General features: G+C 43.4%; 1 protein-coding gene across 3 annotated transcripts in view; it reads left to right on the forward strand.

The window, feature by feature from the left end:
- The first annotated feature begins 3,165 nt into the window (after positions 1–3,165).
- The window catches only part of CFAP97 (cilia and flagella associated protein 97), a 28,922-nt gene continuing 14,775 nt past the window's right edge, over positions 3,166–17,312 (forward strand). Inside the window, exons 1-2 of one of the 3 annotated variants that reach the window (XM_037128858.2) lie at positions 3,166–3,236; positions 10,546–11,591. In XM_037128858.2, coding sequence (XP_036984753.2) covers positions 10,562–11,591 — 1,030 coding nt within the window. In that variant the 5' untranslated portion in view covers positions 3,166–3,236; positions 10,546–10,561. Of the gene's footprint in view, positions 3,237–3,278; positions 3,499–3,628; positions 3,824–10,545; positions 11,592–17,312 lie in introns of those variants that run through there. The other 2 variants (XM_037128859.2, XM_037128860.2) reach the window with 2 other exon arrangements.

Below are 17,312 nucleotides of genomic sequence, written 5' to 3' on the forward strand. Positions count from 1 at the left end.
CGTGGTTTACAAAAAATAGACACGTGTGGCCAAGCTTCAAAAACAAATCATAAAATACTTTAAAAGCAAATAGTAGTTGGCTAAAGATTAGAGGAAGTGTAACGCAGCATTTCTAAGAGGAAGATAAACCTCTCAACCAAATTTTGGAACATATATAACTTACGCCGAGTGACGTTCCCTATTAGAGCAGCTGTGCCTCATTTTATTGCACTTTGCTTTACTGAACTTCACAGAGGGCGCGTTTTTTACAGGTTGAAGGCTTGTGGCAACCTTGTGTCCAGCAAGTCTAGCAGTGCCATTTTCCATCAGCATTTGCTCACTTTGTGTGACATTTTGGTATTTCCTGCAATATTTCTAACTTTTCCATTATTGTCATATTTTTATGGTGTCTTGTGATCTTTGATGTTACTACTGTAATGTTTGGAGGGGTGCCACAAACCACACCCACATAAGATGGCAAGCTTAATCAATATTGCGATCTGTCCCACTGATTGGCCGTTCCCATCTCTCTCTCTCCCTGTCTCTCTGTGTGTCTCTGTCTCTGTCTGTCTCTGTTTCTCTCTCCCCACCCCTCAGGCTTCCCCTCACACATAACAACATCAACATTAGGACAACTGATAACCCTCCAATGGCCTCTGAGTGTTCAAATGAAAGGAAGAGTAGCATGTCTCCCACTTTAAATCAAATGCTAGAAATACCGAGCTTAGTGAGCAAGGCCGGTGGAAGCTGAGAGAAGCTGAAAGCTAGGCACCTTGTGCCAGTCAGCCAAGTTGTGAATGCAAAGGAAAAGTCCTTGAAGGCCATTAAAACTGTTATTCCAGTGAACATATGAATGAATAAGAAAGTAAAACAGCTTTATTGCTGATATGGAGGAAGTTTTAGTAATTTGGATAGAAGATAAGGTTAACCCCAAGTAAACCAAAGCCCAATCCACAGCAAGGGCCTGACTCTTCAATTCCGTGAACGGTAAGTAGGATGAGGAAGCTGCAGAAGGAAAATCTGAAGCTGGCAGAGGTGGGTTCATGAGGTTTAAGGATGGAAGCCATCTCCATAACATCACAGTGCCAGGTGGAGCAGCAACTGCTGGGGCAGAAGTTGCAGCAACCAAGGCTATGCTTATTGAGAATAACGCCAGTTAAGAACATGGTTGTACAAATATATGCGTGACACTGCTTTCAGTTCTTTATGGTACATATCCAGAAGTGAAATTGCTGGGTCATATGGTAATTCTATGTCCCAGTTTTTTGAGGGACTTCCAGTTCTATTTCAAATGTAAAATGGCCATACTATTTTACATTCCCATCAAAAATTACCATGGGTTCCCATCTTTTCACGTCTTCGCCAACCCTTGTTAATGTTACATTTGCCATCCTAATGTGTGTGAAGTGGTATCTCATGGTTTTAATTTGCATTTCCCTGGTGATTAGTGAGGTTGAGCATCTTTTCATGTGCTTATTGGCCATTTGAGTAGCTTCTTTGGAGAAATGTCTATTCAACCCCTTTGTGTAATAAGCTCTACCTAGAGAGTAAAAAACCATCCCTGAGAAATGGGGACAACCTATTTTCATCAGGCAGAATTAAGTGAAATCCTTCCTTTTAACCTACAAAAAGAACAAAGAAACGATTCTCTGTACTTGCTGGTAGTGACAACCACACAGGAGATGCATTGTGAAGAATGAGACTAGAGCCATTAGTCTCATATTTTTATGGTGTTTTGTCATATTAGCGAGAGTCCCTAGGATCCGGCTAACCCTTACTTCCTTTGCCCTTTCATGTAAAAAATACATTTATTGAGTACCTGTTATATTAGTTTACTATTCCTGCTATAACAGATTACTACAAACCTAGTGGTTTAAAACAACACATTATTCTCTTACTGTTCTGGAGGTCAAAAGTCTAAAACCAAGGTCTTGGCATGGTCTCCCTTTCAGAGGCTTCAGACAGTCCCTTCCTTCCCTCTGCCAGCTTCCACAGGTGCCTGCTTTCTTCGGTTCACAGTCCCTTACGTTACTCTGATCTCTTGCTGTCTTTTTTTTTTAACTTAAAATTTTACAAAAAAAAAAATGTGTTCGTTTTATTGAGATGTAATTGACAATGTTCTATATGCTTAGGGTGTACAACAGAATATGTGTATATTACAAAATAATCACCACAATAAGCCCACTTAACATCCATCACTTCACAGAATTTTTACTCCTTCCAACTTTCAACTATGCAATATAGTCACCATGTTACTACAGTAAGCACCACGCTGTACTTATCTCTTGCTTCTATGACCAGGACTCCTATTACTGACTTTGATTACTGACTTTCTTGCCTCCCCTCTTATAAAGACCATCTGGATTACACTGTGCCCATCTGGACAATCCAGGTTCATTTCTCCATCCCGACATCCTCAATCACATAGCAAAGTCCCTTCTGCCATTTAAAGTAGCATATTCACAGGTTATGGGGGTTAAGAGGTGGACATCTTTGGGGCGCCATTATTCTGCCCCTCCCATGCTGTGCCTGTTCATTAAAAGTCGAAAAAATCATGACATTCCATGTGTTCTACAGAGATCATTCTTCTCTTAGATTGTTTGAACAACCCACCTCGGTTACCATTAGTAACAGGGTTTCTCATGTGTCACCAGGCCCTGGACCAGAGAATTAGTTGTCTTAACTGCAATTTGCTGATATAAACAATCACAAAGACACAGCCGCCCCATTTTTATTGTTACTGTTGCCGTTTTGGTAAGTACAAGTAAACGAAAATACCTTTCCCCATTAAATTGGCACACAACAACAAGCCCCACCATTCCCCTTCAGAGCTGGCACCGTAGCAGTAAGACCTCAACGGAGCACCGGGCACCTCCGGAGGACAACGCCTTCCTGCACGTGCTCCTTCCGCTCGACTCCACGCTGTGGGCCCGACCTCCCGCCCCGCACCCGAGGGGGCGGAGCCGGTGGAGCCTCTCTAGGCCGCAGGAGCCCTCCACCGCTCTATGACGCCTGCTGCCGGGAGCAGCGCTGCAGGACTGCTCGACCCCCACCGGGTTCCCGCGACACTCGCCCCTTGGCCCTTGCAGCTCCTCCCCCTCCTTCCGCTCCGCCCCGGAAGCGCGCCGGCGCCTGCGCACCAGGCGGCCTACGGCACTCCGGCGAGCGCCGCCGCGGAGCGAGCTGTTTTTCCCGCTTCATCTCCGTTCGGGGTCCGTTTCCTCTCTCCGGAGCCAGGACAGCGGCTAGCACTCAGGGTCAGTGTAAGGAAGCGCGCGGGAGGGGAGCAGGCGCCCGGCCAGCCCCTCGGGCAGTGGGCGTAACCGCAACAGAGGCGTGGGAGACGCGGCTCCCTGGCACCGCCCGTACCCCGTGTCCCGGTGGGCACGGCCTGTCCTCAAGGCGCCTTCGGGGTGGCGTGAGGGTCGGAGGCAGCTCAGAATTAGGAAGCGGCAGCGACCTGGAGCCGGGCGCAGGTCACCACCGCCCACCCCCGCGAACTTGAACCTGAACCCTGAGGTGGGAGTGGGGGGCTGTCAGTTATCTTCCCGCCACCTCGCGGGTCCAGAGGGAGTGGGGGACCGGGCCTCTGTTCTTGAAACATAGATGTTTACTGGGGGCCTAGATTTTTGTGTACCTAGTCGGTTACCTTCTTTGGACCATGTTATATAGCTAACTGTGGAAACTTAAAGCCAAAAGAACAGAATGACAGTTTGAAAAATGCCAGTTCTGATCTGTGCACTTTCCCGATGAATCTGGAAAGCATCGCGGATGGAGTGGAGCTGATGGGGCGTGTCCCGGGCAGCTTTGGCAAACACCTGTCTTCCCTGAGCGCCGCTTAAAGGTTATTCAGGCTTGATGAACTACCATTGAATGTTTACCCTTTCCCAATATGTTGTAAAGAGAATCGTTGCTATGTTAAGCCCGTATGTTTATTATGCTCTAATATAAAGTGAATCTCACTAACGTTGAAGTAAATATTATGGGAAGAATTGCTTAGTGAGTGGGATTGTTGGATAATTTTTCTGTGAATTAAGTGAAATTATCTGAGCGTTGAAATAACCATACCTGTTGGATATTATCAATCCAAATTTGAACCGGAAAGTTTCCCAGGCACTGGGCTATGCACCACCTCTCCTGAACTGTGACCAGCTAAAGAGGGTACAGCTGTTGGGGACTGCAGGCACCTTATCAGTGCAGATAAGGGGACAGTGTGGTGGGGGGAGGGGGGACAACGGAGGGAAAGTATCAAGGAAACTGGCTCAGGGAAAAGAGGTGACTCTTAGGACATAGCCATCAAAGAGTAGAACAAGGCGCAGTCTTAAGTCTCAGATTTCATGGAATAAACATTTTTTGAGTAATGTATTGGTCAGATCCTACTTTAGGCGCCATGAGACTTAGTGATGATGAGGTAGTTATCAGGGGTTCCCAGTCTGGTAAGGAGATGGCAAGGCAGGGGACTGTTAGCTGTGCAAAACAGGGATTTCAAAGACGTATGTAATCATTGGATTTGGGGATCTAGACCTAGTTCATATAATCTTGGGGCTGGGAAAGAGCATATCATGCTAATGCATGAATGCCCTCTGCAGCATCCCAGCCAGTGGACATTCAGCCTTTTCTCCAACATCAGCCTTGGCTCCTGCTCTTGGAAAGTAGCCTGGTCCAGCCCTGGACGGGTGGCTCAACTGGTTGGAGCATCGTCCCGCACACCTAAAGGTGTTGGGTTCCACACTGGGTCAGGGCACGTGCAGGGGGCAACACATTGATGCCTCTCTCTCACAACACTGTCTGTGTCTGTCTCCCTTCCCTCCCTGCCCATCCCTCTAAAAACTGAATAAGCATATCCTTGGGAGAGGATTTAAAAAAAAAGAAAAAGAAAGTAGCCCCAGTTTAATTTCGAGCAGTACTAATGTTAAACTCAAGACGGCTTTCTAATCCACTCCATCTGCTGGAGTAAGTTCTGCCTTTAACTACAAGTAACAACTCTAAAATCTTTGTTCATGTCAGTCCTGCCAATATCTGAATACATTCTGTTCTTAAAATTCTTAATCACGATTTACATTTTAGACTCTTCACCGTACCTCCCAGAACTGCTTCCATTCAGGAAAGTCTGGGGTGTGCTATGGAACCATTTGCTTTTAAAATTGAAGAAACTTAAAAAAAATTAATCTGAAAGGTATTCTTAGCCATGAAACAAAGTGAGAAAGAAAAAACAACCATGACTCTCTTATTTCAGTTCTTGACTCTTTGGATTGCAGGATGAATTATCTGACCAAAAAAAGGGCAGCTCTTCTGGGAATTTAATGACAGTGGGCGTTGAATTCTTTTGGGAATTTAATGATAGTGGCCGTTTAATAGATTTGTTGTTTTCTTTTGTGAGCTCAGGCGAACAGAGTTGGGCTGGTATCGGTCAGACTCTTCACATTTGTGATGCCCGAGATCACAGCCCTCCACCCAGGTTCCCATTCTCCTTGACCCCTCTTTCTCACCCTTACTCCTCCTCTCCCCTCAAGGGCTCGAACGCTTGCATGTCTGATGTGTGCCCTCCCAGTCCAGCCTGTGTAACTTTACGTGTTGGTGCCCATGAGGAATAGGGTCTTGTGTGTGCTTTAAGTTTTTTGTAACGGTATTGCTATTCATTTAATTTTGCTTTTTTAGTTATTTTGTAGATCTCTGTTCATCCTTTGCGATTGGTGTATAGTATACCACATATGCCATTTTGCTTATCCATTTTCCTCTTAACGAGACATTGGGGTTTTTTTTCTAACTCACTGTTACTACAAGTAGTGCTATCTGAGCACCCTTGTGTTGAGGGGAGAGACCCGGATCTTCTTGCTGACGCATGTAAAGAATTACAAATCAGCAAATCTATTAGCATACAGTCAATTTATTAGTGACCCGTTCCCAAGGAAGAGAACAGGACTAGCTGGAGTGGGGGGCAGAAGGCAAAGTTTTAGGGCAAAGCAGGGCAGCAAAAATAAGAATGGCCAAAGACCAGGGTGGCCAGCCCCCTGGTGGCCTGAGGCCAGGTGGGCGCCAAGAGCACCCGAGAGAGAGAGAGAGAAAAGAAGAAAAATTACATATTGATTACTGTGTAAATGTGGTACCAGCTTTCAGCTTTCCTGGGAGGTGATGTGACTACCCAAGCATAGGTACTTGTGTGGGGGGTTCTGTTAGCCCAAATCCTTATCTTGCTCCAGACTCCATTTGTTCATGTTGTTATAAAACAAATATGCAACAGGAGGCAGTTACGAAAGATTGGGGCACTTTCCCAGAGTTATTCATGGGCTCTTTCTGTAAGCATCAGGGACTCCCTTGTAAAACATAATGACCAGAGGTAGACAATTAACCAAAGTTGTTTTATAAGCTTCTTTGGGCACCATGGCCCCTCTCCTGCTTTCCAGGCTCTAGGATGAAAGCAGTTTCAAGGACTTCCCTCCTTCCTTGCTAACATGGTGTTTCCTGTGATGTTGGAACACCTGGCAATATTATTCAGACCAGGCTCAGGACTGCTGAGTTAGCAGGTGAGACCTGTCTCCCTCCTCCTCCCTGCCTCGGTTTACTATTCATTCTACCTAAGTGATAAAGTCCTGGCAGCCAGGATGCTGGATGCCGGCTGGTAACAGCAGTGTGGTCTCGGAAATCTTCCTCTGCTGTCTCCTGCCTCACTTGTACATGCGCCTGGGAACACAAAGCTGGGAAGTGGCGAAGCGGAGCTCGAGCCCACGTGCGTCTGACTCAGTTTATTGTTTTTCACTCTGCAGACTCCCAGTAATCCCCTACGTGCTTCATTGCATGGACACTGTTATTATAACAGTGATGGAAATATAAAATAGGCAGTGGGGTTGTTGATTTTTCTCCTAACAGGTCAGCTCTTAATTTATACCCTTTTTTTTTTCTCCTGGTTTCTGTTTAAATATGTAAATTGCATTATTATTAACCCAGTATGGGCAGTCATTTTTAATACTGCATTTTTCGTACTTATATATCCCCTAAATCAGGGGTCCACAGATTTTTTCAGGAAAGGATCCATCGGTAAATATTTAGGCTTTGGGGGCCATAGAGTCTCTCTCTGTCACTTCCCAGCTCTGCAGCTGTGGTGAGGAAGCTGCCAGAGACCACTCCTAAACCCGAGAGTGGGGCTGCCCAAGGTTTCCATTCCTGATATATTTGACCCTCCTCTCCCAAAAACCTTGGAATTTCCCAGGGGCTGAAAGTGGTTCTGGTGTTTTTGTTATGTTAACAGTGATATTTCGACCCTACCCGAGGGTGGGGCTGGTTGCCAGGAGAGTCAGTCAGATTAAAGGTTTGGAACTTAAGTTCCACTCACCCTTTGGGGAGAGGCGTTGGAGAGCGAAGTGCCAGTGGCCCAGGGCTCAATCTTCACTATGCGGTGCAGCCTCCATAAAGACCCAGGCGAGCTGGCTGGTTCTTATTGCAGTGTTTCCCTGGGGAGCTCCCCTTGCACCTCTTTTCATCGGACTGTGGACGCGTATCCCTCAGCCTCCTTGTAATGACTTGGTACCCCAGTGAGTGAGTGGGTTTTCTTGAGTTCTGTGCACTGTTCTAGCTAATCAAATCCAAGCTTGGGCTGCTGGGAAACTGGTTTATAGCCAGTCAGTCAGGGATACAGGCAACGACCTGGGTTTGGGACTGGCGTGCTGAGTTGGAGGAACCCTTGGAGCCCCCGGTGTGCAGTTAGTCAGAAAGTGCAGGTAGCCCCCTGGGTTTGTGTCTGGTGCCTCCAGGTGAGGGTGGTCCTGGGGGTGGTACTGAGGGACCGAGCTCTTTTCCTGTGGGATCCGATGTCCATGGTGTCAAAGTTGAGTTGAATTCTCAGACTCCCTGCAGACATCTGAGATTGTTTGTTGGTGTGGGGAAGCATCTTACCCACATTGGAATTCGGTCTGGGAACCTTTTCAACTGTGTGACTCTAAAACTTTTACAGAAACTAGTATCAGGCCAAATTTAGCCCATGCACAGTAGTTTTCTGACCCCTGATAAATAATTATTTAATGAAATCATAATATTCCTCTATTCAAGTTTTCTCAGACTGCTATAGTTAATACTATTCCTTCTTAATATTCTTAGGATAAATGATCAGAAATGAAGGTACTGGTTCAAACGATTTATGACTTTTTTGTGCCTCCAAATTTTAAAAAAGATTTTATTTATTTATTTTTTTATTTTTAGAGAGAGGGAAAGGGAGGGAGAAAAGAGAGGGCGAGAAACATTGATGTGTGAGAGGTACATCAATCAGTTGTCTCTTGCATGCCCCCAACTGGAGACCTAGCCTGCAACCCAGGCATGTGCCCTGACTAGGAACCGAACTGGCGACCTTTCGTTTTGCAGGTTGGCACTCAATCCACTGTGTGGCCCTAAAAATTAATTGCCAAATGTCTTTAAGAGACAAGTTCCCATTTTTATAAATTACTACTTGAGAGAGTAGACTTTTATTTCAGTATGGGTAAATATTATACCTAAAACCTTGTTGGACTTTTTTTTTTTTTTTGAGGATTTGGGGAAGAGCTTTTCTTCTGTCACTTTGGATTTTAAAACACAAAAAGGGTATTAATCTATGTTATGGGAGGTAATACTTTGTATTTTAATATTTATTAGGTATAGGTTTTATCTAATTTTCTTAAATATTTAAGACTTAACACATCTTATTTCAGTTTAAGTGCAATAATGTTAGACTTTTAAAACTCACTGTCACTTTGATTAATTTTCACTCAGTTTAAATTTCCTTGAACATTGAACTCTATTTGCAAATTTATTTAACGGCACAATTACAGTTTTTAGTACACAGTATTTGATTTTCTTCCTCAAACGTCTGACAAGTCACACTCAGCAGACCTAATAAAGAAACTCTTCCTAAGTCCTTAGATGTTGTGTATAAGCCTAGTAAGTCTAACCTTACTGAATTAATCAGATTCCCTTATAAGTTTAACATGTCAGAGTCTCTCAAATTCTTTAAAACTTCAGGCAGACAAACGATCCGATGATGATGAAATGTATCACCCCATACGCTCTACCCTGTCATGTTGCACTTACCATGTTAGTATCAATAATACAAGTTTTGGTTGATTTTAAAATCATGTTTGTACTTATTTTTATAAGTGGCAGGGTCACTTAAGTAAAGGCTGCAGAGTATCATGGCTGATTTAGGGTACAGATAACATAATTTTTTATTGCTTGATTGGATATAATGAAATTGAATACAGTGAGCACATAATTGGCTTGTTACCTATATGTTATTATTGGGAATTTGTATATTGCTTTCCTTTAATGTAACTCATACTATTTGCCCTTTTGAATATCAATTTGGACGATGTCTTTCTATAGAATTACATTTTCATTTTTATATATGTCTTGTTTCTTGTTTTTCAGTGTAAATTTCCAGCTTGAACAGTGAAAGCCCCTTTGACACGGAGTCCTTTGTTTTATTCCCACTAACTCAGGCATATTTGAATATTGTGCTTTCTGACAACAGGAAGATATTCCAGGCCCTTCTTGAGGTCCCCCCCCCCCAATGCAAAATGGAATCAGCTGTCCTGATTTTTTTAGTTAATTATTTTTTTTAGCGGAGAATAGTATTAGAGGTTACACTCTGAATTCAAGGTTATTAGTAGTAGAAGTTGTGACACGGCCACTAAGACCAGTGAGAAAGAGAAATAGTTCCAATTTAATTTCAATGGTACAAAGTATTAAATATTTTTAAATCAGCAAGTCAGCTGGTAATTTAAGGTTTCAACCAAAACAGTGGTTCCTGCACTATGCTAGAGGCACCTACTTTGAGCATTTTTACATATTTCTCCCAACATTTAACTGTCTAAATAATATGCTTTCATTTTTTTACTTTAGACAGCCCGTTGGCTATACAATCTCTTCTGTGAGACTCCCTTTAACACAGCACGACATGCGGACTTGTCCCTTGTCACCTTCAATTGGCGGTGACGTCCCAGGTTGTGATGGAATTTCAGAGCTTTGCCCCGAGCTGCCTGTGTAGCCTTTGTCTGGGTCTTACAGTTGTAGTTCCCCTTTAAGGATGGAGGCAGCTTGTCTTTTTCCTGGGAACCCTCTCCTTTCTGTCCCTGCTTCAGTACCCACAGTGGGGGAGCAGAGTAGGGCGGAGACCAGCTCTTAAGTAGGGTGGTTTGCCCATCTGCGTTGACTGCTTTCACTAAAATAATGTGTTTGTGCTGCTCTAACCCCATCCTTTCTTATTCTGCACTCGAACTGTACTTAATTTACGGAAGGCAGGTCTTCCTTAAGGTTCATCTAAGTATCCACGTATCTGATATCCCTGCTTCGATGATCTGTTTTGATTTTCTTGTGAACTGAACTATTAGACCCATTTTTCAAGTCATGGACACAATTTGGAAGTGCTCCCATAGCCCCATTATCACTTCTCTGAGTTACTGGTTTTTGGTAGGGGGGGGGGTCATGTTTCTCTTAATATAGTAACCAAACCTCTCAGTTTGGGAAAACTGAATTACTATACAAAATAAGGAGTATGTTAAAATTACCTTTTAGTCTGATGGTTATATTTGCCTCCTTTTTTAGATATATTTTTGCCATCATGGATCAGTTTGGAGATATATCAGAAGGTGAAGTGGACCATTCTTTCTTCGACAGTGATTTTGAGGATGCAAAGAAAAGTGAAAGTAACTCAGTGTTTGACAAGCAAAATGATAATCCTAAAGAGAGAATAGACAAAGATACACAAAATGTAAACTCAAAACTTAGAATGCAAAGAAACGAAAATTATTTTACTGAGAAAGAAAATGAAAGACAAGTGATAATTCCTCCAAAAGAACACGTAATAGGAAATGATAGTACACACACCAGAAATTCTTTTTCACTGACCACTTCTTCAAGATCAAAGAAATTGAGTGATGCTACAACAGGACGTAAAATACACTTGACCATTCCAAGTAGAATTCCCAAAACTGTAAAAGAAGGTGAAGATGATTACTACACAGACGGAGAGGAAAGTAGCGATGATGGGAGAAGACATCACGTCCGGTCCAAGTCAGCCAAACCGTGTAGTCAGGCCAAGAAAGGCCCAGGTAGAAAGTATTCCAAAAGGAGTTCCTCTTCCTCTTTGTCCTCCTCAACGTCACGGTCAGGCACGGAGTCTTCAGATGCAGACTCTGATAATTGTGCATCTGATTCTCCTCCAGGATTAAAGAAACATCTCTCGCGTGTAACTCACTCGTCACCGAAGCAGAAATCTCACTCAGCAGCGCAGTCAGCAGGACCACAGCCTTCAGGGACTAAACCAAAAGTCGGCGACTGTGCCGAGGAATCAGAAGACACTGTGACAGATGTCACTCCTTTATCAACCCCTGACATCAGCCCTGTTCAGTCTTTTGAACTGGGCACATCAAACGATCAGAAAGTAAAAATTAAACGGCAAGAAAATGTGAGTCAGGAAGTGTATGGGAGTATTGGGGATTTAAAAAATAATTTGAAATCGGCCAAAAAAGGAAAAGAAAAACACGGGGCCAACCTCACCCCCAAGTCCCCAGAGTTAGACTCCAGCTCAGGCCGCAGGCACAAACAGAAAGCCTTAAATGACACAATGGACCTGAATCATCTCTTGAAAGGTAGGTTTTCCTTTTCAGAACTGTTGAGTTTAAATATTAAACTTAAAGGTACATTGAGCTTCAATGTTAAATGCTTTGGCTGTGTTGATTTTCCTAATAGATAAGCTTTGTTGTTCGGGATAATTAACATCACAAGTTACTGAAGATTCCAGTTTGCCATAAAAATACCATGAATGTCATCATTTGCATGAATCAACTAGGTCTAAAAATGACTTCACACTAATTTTTTTTGTTGGTGCCACACAAACTCCAAATGCCGGGAGGGACCAAATGGGCGAGATCATTGAGACGAGTGCAGGCAGCCAGAGTCCCCCAGTTGGTAGAGACGTGGGCAGTACACTTGCTTCACTTGCTCCCTTTAGAAAGGCAGCACCTCGGAGGTTAAAGCGACCGAGTTGTCATCCTCACCCCCCAGAAGGTGACGGGGAGGCAGGCAAATGAAAGAACTCGGAGTAAACTGCAGGGCACCATTCAGATTTCATGTTAGAGGTTAAAAATAATTACCTAGTTGATAAAATTGCATAATTCCGTTTTCAAATATAAATATTTTAACTAGAATAATTTTATTGTATTTCTATACCAGTTTATTATTATCACATTTCATTTGAAAGGAACAATACATTTATTCCAGGTGGAGGAAAAGCAGCTTCAGACTTTCCTTTGGACTTGCCACTATGAGTAAAATTATGGGGCTTGCAGGTTAGGCTTTAGGTCAGTTGAAGATAACATTTTTAAGTTGTAAATAGAATTCTCTTTGTTTGAATTGTTGAAAGAAGAAATCTTGAGCTTCATAATTTACATAGTGGTGAAAATGGAATGGTGTAAATAAATTCCATAGTTAGTCAAATGACTCATATATTGATAAAGGGATTTTGGAGCATTTTACACTTGGGGTTATTCCTCTTCTGGAGGTTTGCTCTTCCCTGTGCTCTGACTGTCCCAGTTGTGCAGTGTGTCTGAAACACGGGACTCACACACTGGCCATCCCTACCTAGTGGCCAGACCTCCACTCAGTGCATCTTTCCTGATAAATGCTCATTCAGCCTCTTAAAACTTTCAGGACGGAGACATTTTCTATTGTCGCCCCTCTGCTTCTTCCGCTAACAACCAGATTGATCTTTTAAAAAGCGATCTCTACTAGTTTTTTTAACTCTTCAGTGAGCTCAATCTTATATTAAAAGTAAAATCCACATTCCTTATAGCCTAACAGCCTCCCAGTCAGCACATGGGTGTCATCCGGAGAACGAGTGAAACCGATTAGTAAAGCAGATATTGATGCCCCGTCCCACCGAGGGCTTTCTGATAGTTGGTCTTATGTGCTATTAAGGTTGATGAGAAGAACGATGGCCCTGCATCGTATGGATGTTGCCCACATCTCTCTTTGATCTGTTACTTTGCTCCAGGTGCACTGCTTCCTCACCATTCTTGGAACACTTTGCACTTACAGGGCATTGGCACTTGCTGTCGCCCTTTGCATAGGCTGCTTCTGTGTCTCAGGTCTCAGCCTATAATCACCTCTTCAGAGAGACTTTTTCTTACCATTCTGTCTAGTACTAGCTTCATACCCTTGACTCCTACCTACCTCTCTGTCCCAAAAGCCTGTTTCCTTCCATCAGAATGCATATTAGAGCTTGAAATTGGTCGTGTTTGTTTGCCTTTCTCTCTCTGTGCTTGGAGTGTAAGCAACAGGAGGGCAGGATCGTATTCCTTACTAGAATCCTGAAATCTAGCACGTGTTGACACATAATAGGTGACACCTGTCAACTGAAGAAACTGTGAGGAGGCTTCTGTGTTGCACAGCTCTGACGGCTAGGAAATGTATTTCATGTTTCACTGAAATTTGACTTTGTGTCCATTACCCCGTAGTCTTACTTAGATTTGCCATCTGAAATTTCATCGAATAAGTCTGTGCCTCCTGCATTATAACCTTTAGTAAAGTTGATAACATTCTTCTCTAGGGAAAGTCTCTAATTCTCTGTCAAGCTGTCCACTGTAACAATTGTCACTTAAAAAACATTCGTATGGCCACTTTCCAGTCCATAAGAGCTTCTCAACTTAATACGCGTACGGGTCATGGGGGATCCTGCTAAAACACAGATTCTGGTTCAGGGTCTTGAGCAGAAGCCAAGGAGCGACATTCCCAGCCAGCCTGCTGGTGGTACTGGCCCCACCCAAGGACCGCAGTCCGAACACCAGGATGCTGAAAAGCATTCGGTTCCTTGAAGATGCAGCTGTCTCTCACGTCCTTATCTAAGTTGGATGGGGGAAGCCTGTGTATTTTTAAGTTTGAAATGGTAGAAACAATAATCGTACTCAGAATCCCTCAGCAGTTTTCTCCCAATAGAAATGAAGCACTGAAATACTGTTTCAACAGGGAAACCAAACATGTGTACAGAGGGGAAGCTTTATTTGTACCCCTGCACTGCGGGGGGCGGGGGGCAGTAGGTAGGGAGCGTGGTCTCAGCGACTTGCTGCTAAGTGGTGCCCAGGGCTTCTAAAGGCACTGGAGCCGAGGGGGCATTGGCTAGTTGGTACCTATGTTATTGGACTTCATAACAATCCAAGGATTCTGTGTAATAATGACGTATTTCAAACACTAACAATGGCTATTAGCTCATCACATATTTTTCTTTAGTTCTTCAAAATTATTTGTTCTCAATTTACCCAGGGAAGCTTTTCAGATCCAAGAATATTTTTATAAGTTTTCTTTGTTTTTCCACATGTAACTCAGCCGTGGACACGTGGATTGGAGACGTGTGCATGGCTCTGCCTTTTCTGCACTCAGCTGCTTAGCACGCTTTTTCACTTGTAGCTACTGCTGCGTGGACTTTCCTGGCCTCTGGGTCTCACCTGATTTCTTCACAGCCTTTTCCCCTCGAAGATAAATTCGCCTAATGTAAGGAGAAACCATAGCAGTGATGCATATAACACATTTACAAAATCGTGACGCGAGATGTGCTCCACACATGCTGCATCATCTGAACTTAAACCTGTGTCCCAGGCTGAGTGCAGAGATACAAAAACCAGTTTGTTGGTCCAGATAATGAGTTTTGAGTAAAACGTTTTGCAAGTCATCAGAGCAGAGAGGGAGCAAGACTCTGTAGTGAGGAATGCTTATAGCTAACAGTGTTAACGTTATTTATTGGTGTGAAGTGACTTCGTTAACAAGTTCATTAATGTTTGTAAATTTGAACTGTGAAATGATAAGCATCTGAAACAAAGGTCCATAAAAGAATATGAAATCAGGTATGCCAATCAGGGCCAATTGGACTATGAAACAGTGTTGAATTTGAGTGAAGGAAATTCTGGAAGTGGAATAGAAATTTTAGGCTTCTGACTTATCCACGAGACCCTAGACAAACAGCAACTGTTCTGTGCTTTGGTTTCTTCATTTGTGGGATGAGGTGTTGATCTGTGCTGCTACAGCCCAATTCTAAATTCAGGTTTCTGGGCTATTATGTGAAGTATTAGAAGGGAAGATCCCTGTAATTAGTATTATTAGATACCTGACATTCAAGTGGATCTTGAAAATTTATTAGAATTTTTTAATATTTAGCCTCTTTTAGCTCAGTTGAGTAGCTGATTTGGGTGATTTTCCGTCCCTACCCCAAGCCTGCCTTTGGCTATGTAAATAGCAAAAATGGGTATAGTTGGAATTTGTTCTCTTGAGCTGTAAATCACTGAATCGGCAGAGAGAGCATTAAAAAGTAGATTAAACAGAATAAGAAAAAGTTTAGGCATTGGGCTATGGCCTGAATCGCTCACATTTGGAGATTGAGGAAGCTGACGTGACCAGATTGGAGGGTGTGTTTCATACGCTTTGTTCAGGTAAAATTAGGTCAGTTTGGGAAGAATCTATGGGGCAAAGTGGAAACAGTTTGGAAGCGCTCCACCCTGAATGTTATTGCATAGATTCTGTATAAAATAGTTAGATATATCATTAGGTGATATATCCTGAGAAAAAAAGTTATAAGAGAAACAAATGTGATTAAGGAAGAATTAATGAACAAAGAAACTGGTTAAACTTGTTGCTAAACTGATACCTACATAGGAGGGAGTGAAGCAAACTGACTAAATCAAGGGGGAGATTGGGCCCCGTTAGACTCGGTGAGGAAGAGAACACCTGTAAGCATGTCCTGGTCCTCAGTGAGTGCGTTCCCAGACCCCTGTAGGCACCTGACACTGGGGTGGTCCTGAACCCTGTGTGTGCACACCCGTGATGAAGTCCACCTTAGAAATAGGCACAGGGAGAGATTAGCGGCAACAGCTTAGTAATAAAACAGACACTTGTAACAACGAACTGTAATAAAAGTTATGTAAAGTCTTTGGGGTCGTTGGTAAGGAAAGTAGGGGTGCCCTGGACATGAGCACACAGTGCTGCCCCAGGTGACCTGGTGACCCAGACGGCCGCCAAGCGACTGGAGTGGGGTGGTGTGGACAGCGGGGGTTTGCTGGACAAAGGGATGACTCACATCCCAGGTGGGACAGTGAGAGATGCCATCCTGCCACTCAGAATGGCACACAGGTGAAAACTTAGGAATAGTTTAGTTTTGGGATTTTCCATTTAGTATTTTTGGACCACAGTTGACCACAGATAACTGAAACCCCAGAAAGCAAAACCGTGGAAGCGGGGGGTCCTGAACTGAGATTGGCTGTGGGCACATCCACCCTCACAGCAGGCCGATCCTCTGCCAGCAGGCTCCGCCGACAAGGTTCGGGTGGGCGGGCAGGAAACCGCAGATACCCTTGGCGTGCACCAGGCACCTGGTACCGAACCTCTGAGGAGAGATCAGATCAGGAGAGGCGCCAGGTGCATAGTTGACCATAATACTTGAAGCAGAGTTCAAAGTGACGCTCAGTGATTTTAGGCAAGAACGCCACTATTTTCACTAATAAAACGGGCATGATTTGCTTTTTACACCCTTCTGTCCCGTGCGCACAGCGGAGTTTTCCCGGGGCTACGCCACAGTGACAGCACAGCAGCGGATGCAGGGATGCGTCATGAGGGTCGGCCGTCTGCCACCAAGGCGTTAAAAATGTACAAAACATTAAATTCTGCCACTCGGCTATTTTTTAAATTCTTGATAAAAATGTGATGTTAACGTATCATTGGTTATTTTCAGATGAATTAATAATTATCTTTAATTTTTTTAAGCTTTTTATCATGGTAAATAATGATAGATGTCCCCCACATGAGCATTCCTTGGGGTGCTCAGTAATATTTAGGTGTGCAGAAGGGTCCTGAGACCCAACTAGAAGAACGGATTAGAGAATATGATTTGTAGCGCAGTTGAGGAGAAAAAGTTGGTGTAGTCTTCCGAAAGGGGGAAAAATGAGAAAAAAAGAAACACAAAGGTTTTTTTAAAAGTAAGATTGTGGGAAAAGAGATCAAATAATGTAAGTGGATGTTTCTAACTTACCTGAAGATGCCATCAGAGGGGGTTAAAAATTTTAAATCCAACAAAAAATATATTTAAAATACTATAGAAAGGATGAAAATAAAGGCTTGAGCAATATGTCAGGGGGGTATTAGCAAAGAGAAGACAGAGTTATCGGTCACACTAGTATACAAAATAGAGTTCAGGGTGAGACAAACACGGGAAGGGACAAAGTGTTTTACATTAATAAACTGACCCAATACAGCAGAAAGAGCCACTGACTTGAAATGTGTGATAAAAGCAAAACACACCTGGATGATGAAGTTGATAAAACACAGTCACT

Source organism: Artibeus jamaicensis, unplaced genomic scaffold, assembly GCF_021234435.1.
Source record: "Artibeus jamaicensis isolate MK-2021 breed Jamaican fruit bat unplaced genomic scaffold, CSHL_Jam_final scaffold_833, whole genome shotgun sequence".
Taxonomy (NCBI): Eukaryota; Metazoa; Chordata; class Mammalia; order Chiroptera; family Phyllostomidae; genus Artibeus; species Artibeus jamaicensis.